At 39.7% G+C, this 20,733-nt stretch overlaps 1 protein-coding gene across 2 annotated transcripts in view; it reads right to left on the bottom strand.

The window, feature by feature from the left end:
* The window catches only part of VWA3B (von Willebrand factor A domain containing 3B), a 236,408-nt gene that overhangs the window by 137,953 nt on the left and 77,722 nt on the right, over window positions 1-20,733 (bottom strand). For both annotated transcript variants that reach the window (XM_032351983.1, XM_032351982.1), the window contains exon 9: window positions 4,028-4,218. In XM_032351983.1, the coding sequence (XP_032207874.1) occupies window positions 4,028-4,218 (191 nt within the window). The remainder of the gene's footprint in view (window positions 1-4,027; window positions 4,219-20,733) is intronic.

The following is a 20,733-nucleotide window of genomic DNA, read 5'->3' as shown; positions in this document are numbered from 1 at the left end:
GAAAAGGCTGAGTTGAATTTAACCAGGGTTGGGGTTTCACAGATGAGCACAATAATGTAAGAGAGGAAAAGTAGTTGAGCATGTATGAGAGGGACAAAAGGATAAAGAGAACAGAGAACAGGGAGCAGAAACAACAAAATGTATAATCACGATGGAGCTGAAAGATTGGAATTAGGGTAGTAGAGGAAATGACCTTAAAAAAAGAGGTCAGAAAGTGGGACCTCTGGAATTATATGGGTTATAATGGAGGCAGCGTGATTTGTAATGACAAGGTCAAGGGGATGCCTATGGCAGGGGAGGTAGAGAGTGGGTGTAGGAGGAAGTTACTGGAGAAGAGGAGGTCAGAGAAATGAAATGTCAGAATCTGGGAAGGGTCATTCTCATGCGATTGACATTAAAAATGGCTAGAGCCAGTGACATAAGCCAGAAGCTATAATCTTCAATTACTGGTGGGGATGACCTGGGGCTCAGAAAAGGTGAGTCACAGCGGGTGTTGTGGGTGTCATTCTGATGACATGGGAAGAGGGAGGGAGAATGATCAAAAAACAGCAATGAGGAGGGCGCCTGGGTGGCTTAGTGGGTTAAAGCCTCTGCCTTTGGCTCAGGTCATGATCTCAGGGTCCTGGGATCGAGCCCCACATCGGGCTCTCTGCTCAGCAGGGAGCCTGCTTTCTCCTCTCTCTCTCTGCCTGCCTCTCTGCCTACTTGTGATCTCTGTCTGTCCAATAAATAAATAAAATCTTCTAAAAAAAAAAAAACCAGCAATGAGGAATGAGCCACCTACCTCTGCTGCCTACAGGTCCAAGGCAAATGGACAGAAACCTCTCTCTGAGGTCCTCTGAGGTCCTCAAGAGAGAACCCAGACAAACAGGCGAAGGGAATACTGCAGGGCACTTGCTATTGTGGGTGTACTGATGACTTTTAGTGCCAGAGGGTAGAGTGGAGAGAATTTAGGAGGCAAGGAGGAATGGAGAAGGCTCAGAGAAGGGATGCCAGAGCCACATGGGGATCAGAACTGAGAAGTCTGGTGGTGACTGAGATGAGATCAGTCTGATGGTTGATGATTCCCAAGACAGGCATCAGGGGAACCACAACTCAGGCACAACACAAAGATGGAAAGAGAAAGACGTCCTCTCTCTTATTCTTACCATGTTCTTGTCACACGAGAGTTCTCCCTATTCTCCATCCTGTCACATGGCCTTTTCCAACTGTGCCTTATGCGCTCCCAGATGGAAACACACCAGACCATATGGTATGTGAATGCAGGTGGCAGACAGCAGAGTGTCAGAATGGGAAAAGTGCAGTGTGAGGGCCCAGCAGATAGGAGGTCAAACCCTGACATCCCATGGCCTAACCTCTCAGAGGCCCCTTAACTTTGTCTTCTTGTGTGTGCTAAGACAGCACCAATATTCACCTTATGTATCAAGCACCCAAGCATTCCATAAATGCTTATTTCTGATTCACAATGTTTGCAATCTATAAAAAGAAGGAAGGTAGCATCTACCGGACATCTCCTAACCAGGCCCTGTGCCCAGACATGCATTTTTAAATTTGGATTTTATACCACTCATTTTACGGATGTGGAGAGTAAGACTCAAAACAGTGAAATTATTTGCTCAGCATCTCATAATCAGTAACTGGAGAAGTAGCATTTCCATGGGGTCTTCTCAAGCCAAATCCAGACCACACGGCCTGACACCTAGTAAAAGCTCAATAAATATCTGTTAGAGGAATAAATGGTGAGACTAGGTGGGTTTGTGAACATCAAGGCCGGCTTTGTGCACCAGCAGCATCAGTACTTATGAATGAAATGTGACTTAGGGGTGCCCCCAACTTTGCCTGAATCCTCTAATGGGAAATGCATTTTTGTCTCCTCCTCATACATGTTCATCTATCTTAGAAACAACACAGAGCAAGGCCTTCTTAGTCACTTATTTCTCAGTGTAAACAAGGTACTTGGATCCATCCCTACAAACCAGTTTTTATAGTTTCAAGTTTAAGGGACTGAGGAAACCCTCAATAATCAACTTATTTGACACATTCGTTATTCCCTACCTCACACACATCACAAATTTAGGTGTAAATCTAGGTTCAGATATGTAGCCCCAAATACTGAAAATAAAACTTTCCCTTATTCATCAATGTCTGTGAATGAAGACAGCTGTTCTGTACACTTCTCAACTTCTACTTCCCTATTATTTTTTAGCAAAAGAAATTTGAGGTAAAATTCCTCATTTATAAGCCAGACTCTGCAAACCATCCCTGGAAGATTTCATTCAAAATTGTCAAGAAAGAATAAGGAGAAACCAGTCTTAGATACAGGCTTGAACATGACACATCACCAGCTTGCGGTAAGCTAGGTTTCAACTGACAGGCACTGGTATTTGTAAATATTCAGGGCCTAATGTATTGTATTTTAAAAGTGAAAATCTACTTACATACAATTTCCTGAACTAATAACATTACTGAATAATGACTACAAAATCAGAAAACTGTGCTGGGGGAGGAAATCCACAAATGAGATTTCCCTGCAACATGGCAATTACTCCGCATCCTGGTCTACAAGCCAGGAAACAACTCTTCCGTCAATTTTGCGTTTTTCTTTTTCTTTTCATTTCCTTTTTATACATTTATTTTTTTGAGAGAGTCAGAGAATGCAAGTGGCAGAGGGAGAGAGAGAATCTTAAGCAGGCTCCATACTCAGAGTGGAGTCCATTGCTGGGCTCAGTCTCACGACATGGAAATCATGACCTGAGTCGAAATCAAGAGTCGGACACTTAACCAACTGGGCCTCCCAAGTGCCCCAGTTCTGCATTTTTCTCATCCAGTTTTTACACTGTCCTCCTTGTAGTTCATTGTAAACACATGGCAACAAGAGGGCTAAAACACTGCAGGTATGGCTGATGGAGCCCCCAAGGAAAGGCCTTTCCTCAGGAAGACTTATTGAGCCCATCAGCCAGCCAGTCTAAGGGGTGGCAAAGAGACTGGGGTTTCTCCTCTGTAGGACCGACAAACATCTCAGTGGTGACACTGAATTGGAGCTTCAGAGAACACATAAAGTGACAGTGTGTCTGAGGACCTTGATTTCCTCTCCAGCAGCCTGTTCTCTGTTGCTCACACTTGGGTTTTCCCTTCATAATGTGGACCTGGGCCTTTATTACCTTCTAAAAAAACGTTCCTTCAGTTTTAGAAACAGAATATTCACTTTATTCTGATTTTGTTTCATAGTATGGTACCTTCTCATCTTTCCATAATCCTAAACTTTTGATAGTTTTCTGAGTCTGTCTACACATCAGTGTTTCTCCAAGTATGGCCTCTGGACCAGCAGCCTCGGCAGCATCTGGGCCCCACCTCAAACCCACTGACTCACGTGTGCTAAAGTTTTAGGAGCCACTCATTCATTATCCTTCAGTTGTGAGCCAGAGTCCAGCACTTTGAGAAGCTGTTATTCCTTTCAGACCTATTGACACAATGGAACTATACCTTTCAAAAGTTTTAAATATACACCTTTCCAGTGCTATAATCTCTTATTATTTCCAGTGCTATAATCTCTTATATTTACTGGGAATCCACTATATGCTGCCCATAGTCACGAGACTAATGCATCTTTAAGAAAGTAACAATCCAAGAGGACCATAGAGATGCCTGCTTCAGGCATCTTCACCACCAGTTTCTCTCTTCCATTCAATATGGGGGAAAAGAGGGCTTCTCCTTTGTAAAGGCTGAATAATTCTGAGACTCATAATGCCTGAACTCCTAAGAACCCAGCTCCTGGTTTATGTATGATTACTTTATAATCCACTTATATTCAGAAACCATTCCCAGACTTGGTCTCCACACCCCCCACGTACCATTCAGAGATGTGCAAGATGGGAAACACAAGGGTATCCTCCTTCAGGGAAACCAAGCTGGTTTCCTTCCATGCTCTCAACCTTGGTCTTGCCCCGGGTTCTGATCTGAGGGAGGCCTTCCCTAGCCAGAACATCAAGAGAAGCCACAGCCCGGCCCAGCAGTTCACTTCACTCACCGCACTGGTCTGCACGGACTCATCCTCTGGTTTGGCTTTCACATCAATGACTCCATCAGCATGGCGGAAGCAGCAGTCAGCAAGGACATCATAAAAGGTCAGCTTCTGGGCTTTCAAGCCATATTTCTGAAGCCACTTCTTGGAGTCCCAGGTGTCCTCTAAGTTTGACTCGTTCTCAACAGAGGTTGCTCCTGATATTTTTGGAATTACAGTTCGTCAGTGCAGTTCATATTCTAGAAGTCATTTGTACCACACCCTCAACTTAGTATTTACTGAGCTGGAACATGTTCTTTGTCAGATCACATTCATTTCCAGAAGCATGCTTTCCAAATCAGGACTGGCAAAGGATTAGTTCACAAGACCAGAACGCAGGAATCTGCTAATTTTCATCCTACTTCCTTCTCTACCTAAGTTGCCTACCCCATGTGTCTGAGGAGATGGCTAACAGACCAAGGTCATGTGTCAGGAGAGCATTAAACTTGGGGTCAGAAGTTTTGGGTTCAAGTCATGACTCCACCACTTATGACTTGGCTAAGTTGCTCAAACCTAGGTGAGTCACAGCACTTAACCTCTCTGAGCTTCAGCAGAATTCTCCACCTGCAGATTGAAGATAGTGTCTGCTTGGCCTTCCTAAGTGTGTTGAAAGGATTCAATGAGAAAAGTCATGTGAAAGTGCTTTGTGGTGAGTGGGGATGAGAATTAGGGGCATGTAACTTGTGTTGAGGTAGAAGTCCATCAACCAGAGAAGGCTGGCAGGCTGCCTTCCAGGAGCTCTGCTGTCAGGTTTGGTGAATTTATTCTGATTTAGAGCCTAGCCCTCAACTCAGCAGGCTCAGTAACCTCCTATAGTCAGCTCGAGCACCTAGAGCTATATCTATAACTTACCGTAGACAGGCTCACAGGTTAAAGTACAACCAGAATGATAATTGTCCAAATAGTCCCAGCCTTCTACGCCTTCCCTTGGTGTTTTCCAAAGGTCATCTATACTCTTTAAGTAGGGGGGGAGGTGCTCTGTTAGCTGAGCAGAACACCATGTAACAGAAAAGTATTCATTGGCTCAAACCACTAGTGCCACCTAAAGGAGTATCTGGGGGTGGGCACAGAAGAAGGGGTGAGCAAATCTAAAGTTGAGAAGGAGGCACTGGTGTCTAGAGTGGGCTTGCACCGCACTGCACACCATTCCTCCCAACCCTATGCTCCATGGTAGCACACTGGTAGGGTAAAATTGACCATGCTGGAGTATTTACAGAATCTGGAAATCAGAGCTTTTTTACTGCAGTGAGTGGACTGGCGAACATTTATCTGAATGCCACTGGAAGGAAGGCAGAAAAGACCCTGAGCTTTTAGTCCCACTGAGACCAGCAGAGCTCCAGGACGACGAGCAGAGGGTGCTGGGCAAAGAGATGGGTGTTTTTTTTTTTTTTTTAAACAACGTACTACTACATACTAGATCCACCAGACCTACAAAGTTCATTTCCACTTAGATAAGTTGTTCTCAACCCTGCATGCTGGAATTCTCCGAATTTTTAAAATACTGATGCCTGGGCCCTACCCATTTTTTTAAATGGTCTGGATATTGAAATTTTTCAAAGCTTCCTGGGTGATTATACTGTGCAACCAAGCTTTGCAACTACAGCAATAGGGAAAGAGCTTTCTAAATTATGATTTGGTGATCCCATCAGTTATGCCTCTACCACATACAGATTCAAGTTCAATTATACTTTTAACAAAAAAAAAAAAAGAGCACTCCATATCAGGGAAACGAAAACACTACCCATACTTGTCTATTATTATATATAAGGGTATATAAAATCAGAATAGAATTTCAAGAAATAAAACACTTTAGAGTCAACCATTTCTCAACTGTATGTAAAGGATTTGCGAAGTTAGGCTACATGTGAACCATATCCTCAGATTTTAATAGAACACCTTTTAAATAATACACTCAGACCAACTAGAGCTAGGACTTCTGAAAGAAGCTTGGTTTTGGCTTTTGAACTTTAAGCCATCCTGGCATCAAAAACCCCTTTGTGCACTGTCCCCAGTTACCAGCAGTTGGTTTCTGTGTGATGCACAAAGCCTCTTCTTTCCCTATACAGGGAGCTCAAATCAGAGGCTCCCCAGAGTTTCTGATCCCTGAGGTTCTCCTGCATGTTCTCCTGCATCATAGGGAAACAGCAAAGAGAAGAGAGCCATTTTTGTCAGTGGGATCAGCCTCCTTGGAAAAACCCTTTGAGTGACTATTTTTCCTCAATTATTGTTAATTACATTCTAAGCCTTTGACTCCTCTTTCTTCCTACTTTATTCTCCTCCCTTGTTTGTGATTAACAGGTGTAGTCTGAAATAAAATTCTCATTCAATTATATCCATAGCAACACACAAATTAGCATATGTTTCTGCTCTGCTTTGGGGTTGCCTTCTTTTAAAAAGTCAAGAGCCTTTTCTCAATGATAAATTCAAGCTTACCACAAAAGGACTTCCTAAAAACACATCAAGCCAATTCTAACAAGGGATTTTAAAGAACCAGAGACTAACTTTTGACTCCTAGCTTCACCCAGGACCAGGCAAGTACAGTCATCCTGGGGGCATGATTGAAGCTCCCAATTACTCTCTGAAAAGGGGAATCAAGGAAAACCCCAAAGCAACCTGAACTTAATAAAGGAGGGGCAGCAAAGCATGCAAAAACAAAGAGCCTAGGTGCTCCAAAGCTGAAGAAAGGAGAAAAGGGGGGAAATCTGCCCACTTGCAGTGCTAATTACACCAATTAGTGGCTGAGCCTTGTCTTCCCCAGGTGTTGAGGGGAAAAGTTATCCACTCATTAGAGTCACTTACTAAAGAGTTCTTTCCATTCCCCTAGAGTTATCTTAATTAAAAGTGTTACATAAATCCTTGCCCACAGAGCCTAGTATAATACCTTCCTTTACCACTGAAATGAGAACTCAGCTCATCCTACACCACGTGAGAGACTGCTAAATATTTTCTCTCAGTTACTCGCAGGAGAAGCACACAGCAGATCACCTCTGTGCCACAGAATTAATGTGTCTGGTTGTCTCCATCCTACTTGTCAATCTCAAAACATGTTTTAATGCGCAAGACCTACTGGCAAATGCTTTTGAAACATCACTGCTATAGCCAGGGCCATAGCAAAAAGACAAATTGGGCACTGTTTATCTGTGCCTACTCCTCCCCTCAAGGTGTCGTTCCCTAGTGGCTCATGGCCACCAAGGACTTATAACCATAACTGCCCTTCCCATGGCGATAGTTAATCTAATGTGTGGACTTGGCTGGGCCACAGTACCCAGATACTTGGTCAAAGACTGTTCTAGATATTTCTGTGAAGGTATTTTTAGGTGAGAGAACATTTAAATCAGTAGACTTTGGGTAAAACAGATTACCCTCCATATCATGATACAGCCTCCTCCATTCACTTGAAGGCCTTTGATAGGAAAAAGACTGAAGTCCTCTGAAAAAGAGAGAATTCTGACAGCAAACTGCCTTGGGACCTGAAACGCAACACCAGCTTATGGAGGCAGGTTGGTGTGTCCTGCAGAGTTTGGACTTGGGAGTTTCCAAACTCATGTGAGCCAATTCCTTAAATATATCCATCTCTGTCTCAACCTCTTTCTCTCTTTGCATGCATACACACACACACACACACACACCCTGTTGATTCCGTTTCTCTGAAGAACCTTGATTAATACGGTCATCTCCTCCATTGAAGATTGTTTGTCCAGCACCACATTCCTGCCATGTTACATCCATAAGCCTCTCAAGAGGACCATCAGCTAATGAATAAATTAGAGCTCTAGATCTGGAACCAACCTCAGAGAGCATCAAGTTCAATGTTTCTTACACTGTGGTCCACGAACCCTGCTTCTCCTACATGTCAGTGGCTCTTAGTCAGAAAGATGGTATCTTAGCAAAAAATTTGGGGAGGCTGAAAATAGTTTCAACAGGTTCTTTTTCACAGGACTTGTCTGAGGAATCAGCAGTGGGACTCACCATAGGTAGAGGCATAAATATTATTTCCTAAAGTTCTATAGTCCTAGAACCTTTCTATATAAAACATTTGGGAGGGCTTCTATCTGACAGACCACAGTTTGGTACACATTTTCCAACATCCCTATCATTGTGAGTGTCATGAGACACTAAGCCAACACTTGGCTACCCCATGGGAAGTGACATGGCAAAGGATGCTGTGAAGTAGTTGAAAAGGAAAGATTCAGAAGAAGCCAAAAGTGGTGTCCAATGAAAGAAGGGAAGGACGGGGGATGGGGCGTGGGAGGGAAGGAAGAGAGGACCGGGGACAGGGAGGGAAGAAAGAAGGGAAGGGAAGGAAAGGGAGGAAAGGGGGGGGAGAGGGGGAAAGAAGGTGGGGGAGGAAGGAAGAAAGGAATGATTTAAGGATAGCTGGTAGAGAGAGAAGTGGCAACTGTTAGGACAAGTGACAGCCACGTGTCAGCAGACAGCAACTGTTGGGCCTAGGGTTGTCTGCAGGTGAGACAGTGAAGCCCACTGGGGTGGGCACCGAGAAGACATGTTTACAGCATGGCTCAGGAGAGCACCCTGTCTCTCGGCAGTCATACACTTTGCTCACTGTACTTGCTGACTGACAGATATTGGCTGTTCATCTACAGTTGTGAAAGCACTATGTGCTGAGCATATTTACCCGGCACTGCACAGGAGCTAGAAAGGGGAAAAGGGGAGGCAGAGGGAGAGAATGGTAACCCACCATATTCGACAGAACTGACCTGCTAGGCAGGTTTGGGTAACTGTTCTCTTGAGTGATCCAAGGGTTATACACATGAGGGCCGAGGAACAAGATGTAGTGACATGACTGAAGTCACATCTCTAATATGGCACTAAGTCAAATAGCCAGTTGTAGAGTCAGTCCTGAGTGGACTAGCATACAATGGGAAAGAATTTGGATGAATTCTAGGCCCTGGAATACCATTAAGTGATTTTTACTTCTCTCTTTAATGCAGGTAAAAATCAAAGCAAAATCTCTGTGGAAAAGAGTTCCATGGTTTATCCAACTTGTTTGTCAACCAGTGGAAAAATGATTTCAACCCTGAGTGTCTCTAATTCCTACAATCCTCAGTGGGGGAAAGGAGGAGGGAAAGGAAATTTAGCAAAGGCAGACATAAAGACCAAAAAGCGCCAGCAGTGGACAGGAGGTGGGAGAGGAGCTAACATCTCAAGGACACCATTCCACATTCCTCTTACTTTCTCTTCTGCCTAATTCTGAAAAAAGGAAACTGAGAAAAATACTTGCTTTACAGGTGGGCTGTGAATGAGGCAGCTGCAGGTAGAAAGTTTAAACTCCAGGGTCTGCAACTGGCTGCTGAGAAATAAGGAGCACCAGTCAGTCTGGAACAGACCTGCACGGAGGCTGAGAAGAAACCACTGGCAGAACACGCACTCCAAGAGAAGAACTGCAAAAACCACACTGTAGTGTGTCTTCATCTCCAACAGTATTTAAAATAAACTCTAAATAGTCAAGGATCCGTGACATAAGCAACAAATTATACCTCTGGCAACTATTTCTTTAAAAATAGCATGACGTGGCAAGATAAACCAATTCAAGATGCATGGGATAAAGTGGAATATCAAGATTAAAAAATGAGAAGGGGACTGATTGGCAGAGTTTGGAAACTTTAGATTGAGAACATGAGGGTCACATGGTAGTGATAATGGGAACCACGGAGCAGTGTGTGGATACTGGGATGAAGCCAACAGAGAAATCTGAATCTGCTTCCATAGGGAAATTAAAATAGTGCCACTTTTTTGATCCTGCATCACGAATGCCAGGGTTTGGGGGGGGGGTATTGTCAGCCTATTTATTTCATGTATTCTTTAAAAACTTGTTTTTTGAGATATAATTCATATACTATGCAACTAACACTTTTAAAGAATATAGTTGAGGGGCACCTGGGTGGCTCAGTGGGTTAAGCCTCTGCCTTTGGTTCAGGTCATGATCTCAGGGTCCTGGGATCGAGCTCCGCTTCGGGCTCTCTGCTTCCCCCTCTCCCTCTGCCTGCCTCTCTGCCCACTTGTGATCTCTGTCAGTCATATAAATAAATAAAATATTTTTTAAAAAGTACACAGTTAAGTGGTTTTTAGTTTATTTACATGGTTGTGCAACCAACATTACTATTTAATTCCAACACATCTTCCTCACCCCACAAAGAAACCCTATGCTCATTAGAAGTCACTCCCCAGGGGCACCTGGGTGGCTCAGTGGGTTAAAGCCTCTGCCTTCGGCTCAGGTCACGATCCCAGGGTCCTGGGACCCAGGGTCCTGGGATCAAGCCCTGCATCGGGCTGTCTGCTCAGCAGGGAGCCTGCTTCCTCCTCTCTCTCTGCCTGTTTCTCTGCCTACTTGTGATCTTAAAAAAAAAAAAAAAGAAGTCACTCCCCATTTCCCTTACCCTCTCCCTACCATGAGTTTACTCTATGGATTTGTATGTTCTGGACCCTTCATGTAAACAGCAACCTACATACTATGTATGGCCTTTTATGTCTGGTTTGTTTCAAACAACATAATGCTTTCAAAGTTAATCTGTGCTGTCACATGTACCCGTGCCACATAACTTATTATGGCTGCATAATATTCCACTGTAGGGATAGACTGCATTTGCTTATTTATTAATCAGTTTAATAAAAATTTGTTTCCACTTTTTTGTTTTTTGGCTATTATGATGCTATGCACATTCATGTACTAGTTTTTGTGTGAACCTATGCCTTTTTAAGGACTTCTTAAAATTCAAGTATAATATATGGTATTACAGGAGTTTCAAGTTTCAATAGGATTCAGCTATTTTATATAGTTGTTCACCAAGATAACTGTACTCTTAATTCCCTTTAGGTGTTTCACCTATGCCCACCACAATCTCCTTTCTAGCAATCACCAGTCAGCTTTTGTCTGTCTCTTTTTTTCTTTGTTTTATTTAAGTTTCATATATGAGTAAAATTATATGACATATGTCTTTCTCTTACTGACTGACTTCACTCAGCACTAAACAATCTAAGCCAATTCATATTGTTGCAAATGGCAAGATTTCATTATTTTTTATGGCTAATATTCCATTGGGATATACACCATGTCTTCTTTAGCCTTTCATCCATTGATGGACATTTGGGTCTCTTCCATATCTTGACTATTGAAAATAATGCTGTAATAAACAAAGGGGGCATGTATCTTTTTGAATTAGTTTTCTTGGATAAATACACAGCAGTGGAATTATTGGATTATACAGCAGCACTGTTTTTAATTTTTTGAGGAACCTCCATACTGTTTTCCACAATGGTTATACAATTTGCATCCCCACCAACAGTGCACAAGGATTCCTTTTTTGTTTGTTTGTTTTTTGTTTTAACATCCTCTTGTTATTTCCTGCCTTTTTTATTCTAACAGAATGCTGTCAGGTGCAAAGTAATATTTCTATTACTTTTTTATTCTAACAGAATGCTGTCAGGTGCAAAGTAATATTTCACTGTGGTTTTACTTTGCATTTCCCTGATGATTACTGGTGTTGAGCATCTTTCCATGTGTCTGTGGGCCCTTTGTATATCTTCTTTGGAAAAATATCTTCAGGTCCTCTGTCCATTTTTAAATTGGATTTTTTTAATGTGTTGAGTTGTATAAATTCTTTATATATTTTTTATATTAACCCCTTATCAGATGTATCATTTCAAAATATCTTTTCTCACTCAGTAGGTTGGTTCCCCTTTTGTTGATGGTTTCCTCCACTGTGCAAAAACTTTTTTATTTTAGCATAGTCCAATAATTTAATTTTGCTTTTGTTTCCCTTGCCAGAAAAGACATATCTAGAAAAATATTTCTACAGTCGATGTCAAAGAAATTACTGCCTATGTTTCCTTCCAGGAGTTTCATGGCTTCAGGTCTCACATTTGGTCCTTAATTCACTTTAAGTTTATTTGTGTGTATGGTATAAGACAGTGATCCAGTTTCATTCTTTTGCACATAGCTGCCCAGTATTCCCAACACCATTTGATGAAGAGATTATCTTCTTCTCACTATATATTCTTGCTTCCTTTGTTGTAAATTAACTGACCATAAAAGCATGGGTTTATTTCCGGACTTTCTATTCTGTTCCATTGATCACTGTGTTTGTTTTGTGGGAGTATCACATTATTTTGATTAGTATAGCTTTGTAATAGGTCTTGAAATCTGGGATTGTGATACCTCCAGGGTTGTTCTTCTTTTTCATGACTGCTTTGTATATTTGGGGTCTTTTGTGGCTCCATACAAATTTTAGAATTATTTGTTCTGTGAAAAATGTTGGTATTTTGATAAAGACTGCATTAAGTGTCTAGATTACTTTGGATAGTATGGTCATTTTAATAATACTGGTTCTTCTAATCCATGAGCACAGACTACCTTTTTGTTTGCGTTGTCTTCGATTTCTTTTGTCAATGTTTTATAGTTTTCAGAGTATAGCTCTCCCATCTCCTTAATTAAGTTTATTCCCAGGTATTTCATTCTTTTTGTTACAATCATAATGCAATTGTTTTCTTATTCTTCTACTTCATTATTAGTGTATAGAAATGCAATAGATCTCTATGTTAATTTTACATACTGAATTCATTTATCAGTTCTAGCAGTTTTTTGATGGACTCTTTAGGATTTTCTCTATATGGTATCATGTCATCTACAAATAGTGAAAACTTTACTTCTTCCTCACCAATTTTGGATGTTTTTTTTCCTTGTCTAATATGTGTGACTAGGACTTCCAGTACTATGTTGAATAAAAGTGGTGAGAATAGACATCTTTTTCTTGTTCCTGATCTTAGAAGAAAAGCTGTCAATTTTTCACCATTGAGTAGGCTCTGAGTTTTTCATATACAGCCTTTCTTCTGTTGACATATGATCCCTCTACATCTACTTTGTTGAGAATTTTATTATAAATGGACATTGAACTATGTCAAATGCTTTTCCTTAATCTATGGAGATAATCATATGTTATTTATCCTTTCTTGTTAACCAATTTATGAATACTGAACCACTGTTGCATCACTGGAATGAATCCCACCTGAACACGGTGATTGATTTTCTTAATGGATTGTTGGATCTAGTTGGCTAATATTTGGCTGAGGATTTCTGCATCTATGTTCATCAAAGATATTGGCCTTTGGTTTTCTTTTTTAGTGGTGTCTTTATTTGGTTTTGGTATCAGAGTAATGTTGGCCTTGGAGAATCAGTTTGGAAGTTTGCCTTCTTTTTCTATTTTTTGGATACTTTGAGAAAGAAAGGTATTAACCTTTCTTTAAATGTTTGGTAGATTTCACCTGTGAAGCCATCTGGTCCTGGACTTTTGTTTGTTGGGAGTTTTTTTTTTTTTAATTACTGATTCAATTTCATTGCTGGTAATTGATCTGTTCAAGTTTTCTATTTTTCCTGCTTCAGTTTTGCAAAGATATATGTTCCTAGAAATTTATTCATTTCTTCTAGGTTGCCCGATTTGTTATATTTCTGTGGTATTGTTTAGAATTTCTCCCATCACTCCTGATTTTATTTATTTGAATTCTCTCTTCTTTTTTTGGTGAGTTTAGCTAAAAGGCTTATCAATTTTTTTGATCTTTTCAAAGAACAAGTTGGTTTCTTTGCTCTGTTGTTTTTTTGAGTCCCTACTTCATTTATTTCTGCTTTAATTTTTATTATGTCCTTATTTCTCCTGGCTTTGGGCTTTGTTTGTTCTTCTTTTTCTGGCTCCTTTACATGTAAGGTTAGCTTGAGATTTTTCTTGCTTCTTGAGGTGGGCCTGTGTTGTTATAATCTTCCCTCTTTGAATAGCTTTTGCTGCATTCCAAAGATTTTGAACCACTGTGTTTTCATTGTCATTTGTCTCCATGTATTTTTTATTTCTCCTTTTGACTTTTTGGTTGAAACCATTTATTGTTTAGTAGCATGTTATTTAGCCTCCATGTTTTTGCATTCTTTGAAGACTTTTCTCTTGAGATATTTCTATTTACATACCACTGTGGATGGAAAAGATGTATGACATGATTTCAGTCTTCTGGACTGTATCAATAATATTGTGGCCTAACATGTGACCTATTCTGGAAAATGTTGTGAACATATGTTCTCAATTCCCTTGAGTTTATAACTAGGAGTGGAATTGCTGGGACATAGGCTAACTCTATTTTAACATTTGAAGAATTGCCAGACTTTTCAAAGTGGGTGCACCATTTTATATTCCCAACAGCAACATATAAGTGTTCCATCTTCTCCATATCTTGTCAACACTTGCTATTGTCTGTCTCTCTTATTATAGCCCTCCTTGTGGGTGTGAAGTGTTATCTCACTGTGATTCTTATTTACATTTCTCTCATAGCATCTTTTCATATGCTTCTTGGCCATTTGTGGATCTTCTTTGGGGAAATTTCTGTTTAAAACTTTTGCCTATTTTTCAATTGGGTTATTGATCTTTTTTCTATTGAACTCTAAGAGTTCTTTATGTCTTCTGGATACTAGATTCTTATCAGACATGATTTGCAAATATTTTCTCCTATTCTGTGGATTATCTTTTCACATTTTTCCAGTTTTATTGAGAAATAATTAACATATATCACTGTTTAAGTTTAAGGCATATAGCATGATGGTTTGGTTTTTATATGTTGTGAAATGATTACCATAATAGCTTCAACTAATACAACAGATAGATTCTCATACAAATACCATAAAAATAAGAAAAAAAAAGAAAAAAATTTCTTCTTGCTAGAGGGGAGTCTCAGGATTTACCATCTTAACAAATTTTCTATATATCATATAGCAGCATTAGCTATAGTCATTATGGTATACACTACATCCCTATAACATCCCTATCATACGCATACATTTTATCGCACTTCTCAAATACCATGTGTTTTACAAATTGAAGGTATGGGCTACTTTGCATTGAGCAAGTCTATCAGCACCATTATTCCAACAGCATTTGCTCATTTCATGTCTCTCTGTCACATTTTGGTAATTCTCAATAATATTTTAAACTTTTTTATTATTATTACTTTTTTTTAAAACAGGGAAGAAATTCACATTTATTGTATACCAAATGTGTGTCAAAGTTCACATATCTCTTATTTAATGTTCCAAACAAATCCGTGAGGTGTTTTTTTTTCTCTATTTACAGATGAGAACATGGAGGTCTGAGAGGTTAAAAAACTTGTCAAGCATCCGATAGAGGGGGAAGAGTTGGTACTAGAATGCTATCCTCTTTCTGCTATTCCAAAGGGAAACTCTCACAGAGAGAAAGAGAAAGAAAGAAGGAAAAAGAAGTTGTTCAGTTACCCAGTTAGAACAGAAGCAACTGATGCCTTAAATCAATCTGATCAACAGCACAAAAACTAGTTGTTTGGATTTTTAAAAGATTTGATTGAAACCCAGTTGTTTCAGTGGCCATATGTAGACCTGTAGTTAATAAATGGCCGCCTGTAAGTCCCCCAGCTGGAAGAATACAAAAGAACCCAGAGGCAAGTCAATGGCAAATTGCCACCCCAAACAAACTGTAGTATGTAAGCTCTAAAACTTGAATTACCCTTCAAGGATTAAGGTTCAAGACTGTGAGAAATTGGGCGCCTGGGTGGCTCAGTGGGTTAAGCCGCTGCCTTCAGCTCAGGTCATGATCTCAGGGTCCTGGGATCGAGTCCCGCATCGGGCTCTCTGCTCAGCAGGGAGCCTGCTTCCCTCTCTCTCTCTCTGCCTGCCTCTCCATCTACTTGTGATTTCTCTCTGTCAAATAAATAAATAAAATCTTTAAAAAAAAAAAAAAAGACTGTGAGAAATTAAAAATATTGTCTAGCCTAGGAAATAGCATATGAATCAAAAATATCATTACTAAGCTTAACTGCACTCCTAATCTTCCACTTTCATGACATCTAAACTGTTTTGTTATTCTTTTTTAAATTAATTTATTTATTTTCAGCATAACAGTATTCATTATTTTTTCACCATACCCAGTGCTCCATGCAATCCGTGCCCTCTATAATACCCACCACCTGGTACCCCAACCTCCCACCCCCCCCGCCCCTTCAAACCCCTCAGATTGATTTTCAGAGTCCATAGTCTCTCATGGTTCACCTCCCCTTCCAATTTACCCCAACTACCTTCTCCTCTCTAACTCCCCATGTCCTCCATGCTATTTGTTATGCTCCACAAATAAGTGAAATCATATGATAATGGACTCTCTCTGCTTGACTTATTTCACTCAGCATAATCTCTTCCAGTCCCGTCCATGTTGCTACAAAAGTTGAGTATTCATCCTCTCTGATGAAGGCATAATACTTCATAGTGTATATGGACCACATCTTCCTTATCCATTCGTCCATTGAAGGGCATCTTGGTTCATTCCACAGTTTGGCAACCGTGGCCATTGCTGCTATAAACATTGGGGTACAGATGGCCCTTCTTTTCACTACATCTATATCTTTGGGGTAAATACCCAGGAGTGCAATGGCAGGGTCATGGGGAAGTTCTACTTTTAATTTCTTGAGGAATCTCCACACTGTTCTCCAAAGACGCTGCACCAACTTGCATTCCCACCAACAGTGTAAGAGGGTTCCCCTTTCTCCACATCCCCTCCAACACATGTTGTTTCCTGTCTTGTTAATTTTGGCCATTCTAACTCGTGTAAGGTGGTTTCTCAATGTGGTTTTAATTTGAATCTCCCTGATGGCTAGTGATGATGAACATTTTTTCATGTGTCTGATAGCCATTTGTATGTCTTGACTGGAGAAGTATCTGTTCATATCTTCTGCCCATTTTTTATATGATTGCCTGTTTTGTGTGTGTTGAGTTTTGAGGAGTTCATTATAGATCCTGGATATCAACCTTTTGTCTGAACTGTCATTTGCAAATATCTTCTCCCATTCTGTGGGTGGCCTCTTTGTTTTCTTGACTATTTCCTTTGCTGTGCAGAAGCTTTTGATTTTGATGAAGTCCCAGAAGTTTATTTTCGCTTTTGTTTCCTTTGCCTTTGGAGACATATCTTGAAAGAAGTTGCTGTGGCTAATATCGAAGAGGTTACTGCCTATGTTCTCCTCCAGGATTCTGATGGATTCCTGTCTCACGTTGAGGTCTTTTATCCATCTTGAGTTTATCTTTGTGTACAGTGTAAGAGAATGGTCGAGTTTCATTCTTCTACATATAGCTGTCCAGTTTTCCCAGCACCATTTATTGAAGAGACTGTCTTTTTTCCACTGTATATTTTTTCCTGTTTTGTTGAAGATTAATTGACCATAGAGTTGAGGGTCCATATTATTATCATTACATTTGTTATGACGACCTGTGATCAGTATGACTTGCTGAAAGCTCAGATGATGGTTGGCAATTTTTTAGCAATAAAGTAACTTTTGAATAAGTTATGTACATTGCTTTTTTAGACATAAAGTTATTACACACTTAACAGACTACAGTAGAGTATAAACATAACTTTTTATGCATTGGGAAACCAAACAATTCACTTGACTCAATTATTGTGATATTCACTTTCTTGCAGTGGTCTGGACCCAAACTCATAGTATCTCTAAGGCATTCCTATATTGATATATGTAACTGTCTTTTAAATCAGATAGAAAAACAAACTTATAGTAAATAAAAACCACATTTATACCATCTTTTATATTTACCCATGTAGTTATCAGTGTCCTTCATTTCTTCATATGAATTCAAATTACTCTCTAATACCATTTCAACCTTAAGGACTTCCTTTAATATTTTTCTGGTAGGGCAGGTGTGCTAACAATAACATCTGTTTTTGTTCATCTTGAATGTCTTGATTTCTCCTTCTTTTTGATACGAAGTTCTGCCAGATATACTATTGCTGGTTGACAATCTTTTTCTTTCACCACTTTGAATACTTCATCCCACTGCTTCTGACCTCCATAACATCTGATTAAAAATCAGCTGTTTATTTTATTGAGGACCCCTTGAGTCACATCTGTCTAGTGGCTTTCACAATTGCCTTTTTGAGCTTTGTCCTTTCTGTTGTAAAAGGTTATTAATTTTGATTCAATTTCTTTAATAGATATGGGCCTATTCAAACAGTCTGTTTCTTCTTGTGGAAGTTTTGACAGATTGTGTCTTTCATGGAATTGACCCATTTTAGCCAATAACCCAGTCAAATCTGAGGGCATAAAATTTTCATAGTATTCCTTTATTATCCTTTCAATATCCATGGGATCTCTGATGATGTCTCCTCTTTAATTTTTGTAACTTGTGTGTTCTTTTTTATTTAGTCAGCCTAGCTAGAGGCTTATTGTCTTTTCAAAGAACCAGCTTTTGATTTTGTTGGATTTTCTCTAGGGATTTGTTTTCAACTTCATTGATTTTTGCTCTGATTTTTATTGTTTTTTTTTTCTTCTTCTTCTTCTTCTGGGTATTTTAGATTCAATTTGCTCTTCTTTTTCTAGTTTCCTAAGGTGGAAGCTTATTGATTTTAGACATATCATCTTTTCTAATTTATGCATTTAATGTTATAAATTTCTCTCTAAGCACTATTTTCACTGCATCCTACAAATCTTGGTAAGTTGAACTTTCATTTACATTTACCACAGTCACTTTTTAATAACATGATTCTAGCTATGACATTTCCACATAGTTTGTGTTACATTCCAATAGCCATCATTCCTAAATTTAATGCATCACAAGTACAGGAGTCTAATGAACTAATTCTTCCCCCACATTTTGGGGGAAGTTTTTCAGTGGCATCTTAACTCTGACTTGTGGAAGCATTACATGATATTCTTAAAATGTTTTTCTGTTTCTTTTTTTAATGTGGAAAATACAGGGTTACTACCTATAAGAAAATGTATATTTGAGTTTGACAAAATCCTGGCCCTTTTAGCAATATTACCTGCTGCTTATTAATCAGCCCTATCAACATTCATTTAACTATAAAGAGCATTAGAGGTGTAAAAGCATGCTGGAAAAAATTCAGTTCTGAGAAGAAATATTTTCTCTTTTGCCTTGCTGGAAGTGTGAGCACTTTGACAAGTGTTAGATTTGCTTCTGGTTACATAAGAAACCAGCTGTGCCCTGCCCCAGATTGCAAGTCCTATTTGAACAAAAGGGAAACAGATTCTTGAGAAAGTAAATATGTACAAGGGCTCTGGAAATTAGTCTGCTTTGCTTTCAGATCTTAAGTCATCATGTTGGTAAAATAGTACTCATCTACTACATTGATTGGGCATTACAGGTACAGAACAGAGAATTCATATATATCAGAATCTGTATATATCAGAATCCAAAGTTCTTGGAATAAAAGATTCAGAAACATGGCATTCTCACTTGATGGGCCCAGGTCTTTACACCAAGAATGCCTGTTTCATCCAATAGTGTGTGACTCACAGCTATCTGAACTGCAGATCTGTAGAGTCAATTGCCTATCCTGCTTTTCTGTTTGGTCTCTCTAGAGTGCTTCAGTCTTAATACATGCAAACAAGCCTCATCGTGTTTACCCCCAAACCTGGTTCTCTTCCAGCATGGTATCCACCTAGAAGTTTAGCTTTGACACCTATAACTTCCATACCACCAAGTCCTGCCAAGTTCAATATCTGAATCTTCTCTCAGATCTGCCCACTTATCACCTCTCACTTATACATCTTAACTCCCTTCCTTCAACCTCACTTGGCCTCCTTCTTTTAATCTGTTTAAACCCACCCAGTAGCCAAAGTGATTTTTTTTCAAAGTGATTTTTTTTTCTAAATGCAAACCTGTTTTTATCATTTTCTTGCTTAAAATCTTCCAGTGGTTTCTCCCTGGCCTTAAATTAAGGACTGACATCTCACATGATGACCTACAGACCCAGCATGATCTAGTGCTTGCCTAACTCTAGACTCATCAAAGGCCAACTACTAACTTGATCTCTGAGCTCTATTCACACTCATCTTTTCCAAAGCTTCTAAAGTGCCATACTCCTTGGCTCAGGACCTTTGCAAGTGCCATTCTGTTGCCTACTTATATACTTTCCCCTTACTTCCACCTCTTCACCTCAATAACTTGACTCCTCAGCCCTCAGATATCAGTTCCAGTAACATTTCCTCAGGAAAGCATTCCTTGACCCCAGAAAATAAATATCCCAAGAGCACACACTTTTCCTTAGTCACACTATTCAAGTTGGTAATTATACTTTGATGTACAGATCTCACCAAGCAAGAAATAGTACAAGGTGTTGCTTTATGAGTGACCATTCCATGTCTATTTTACTTACCATAATACTCATCATCTAGCACAGAACTACATATTGTAAGCACTCAATAAATGAAAGAAAAAAACTAAATGGATTAACTTTTTCATAGACATCATTACACTTTAACTGTGTGATAGCACAGCTCTAAATGTTTTACATGTATTTCCTCATTTAAGTTTCCCAATAGCCCTGTGGAGTAGGTATTATCATTGTCACCCTAATTTTGCAATAAGGAAACTGAGGCATGGATAATAAATGTCTTGCCAACAGTCACACAGGAGTGGGCAGAGCGAGGATTACTATCTTTCTAATCCCAAATCTGGGTACTTTCACCACAAGTTATGACAACAGAGACACCTGTCTGGTGGTTTCACACAGGAGTGGGCAGAGCGAGGATTACTATCTTTCTAATCCCAAACCTGGGTACTTTCACCACAAGTTATGACAACAGAGACACCTGTCTGGTGGTTTAATACAATGATAATAAAAAGAAGTATT

This window comes from Mustela erminea, chromosome 7 (genome assembly GCF_009829155.1).
Source record: "Mustela erminea isolate mMusErm1 chromosome 7, mMusErm1.Pri, whole genome shotgun sequence".
NCBI classification, from domain to species: domain Eukaryota; kingdom Metazoa; phylum Chordata; class Mammalia; order Carnivora; family Mustelidae; genus Mustela; species Mustela erminea.
This window is presented reverse-complemented; position numbering and strand designations above follow the sequence as displayed.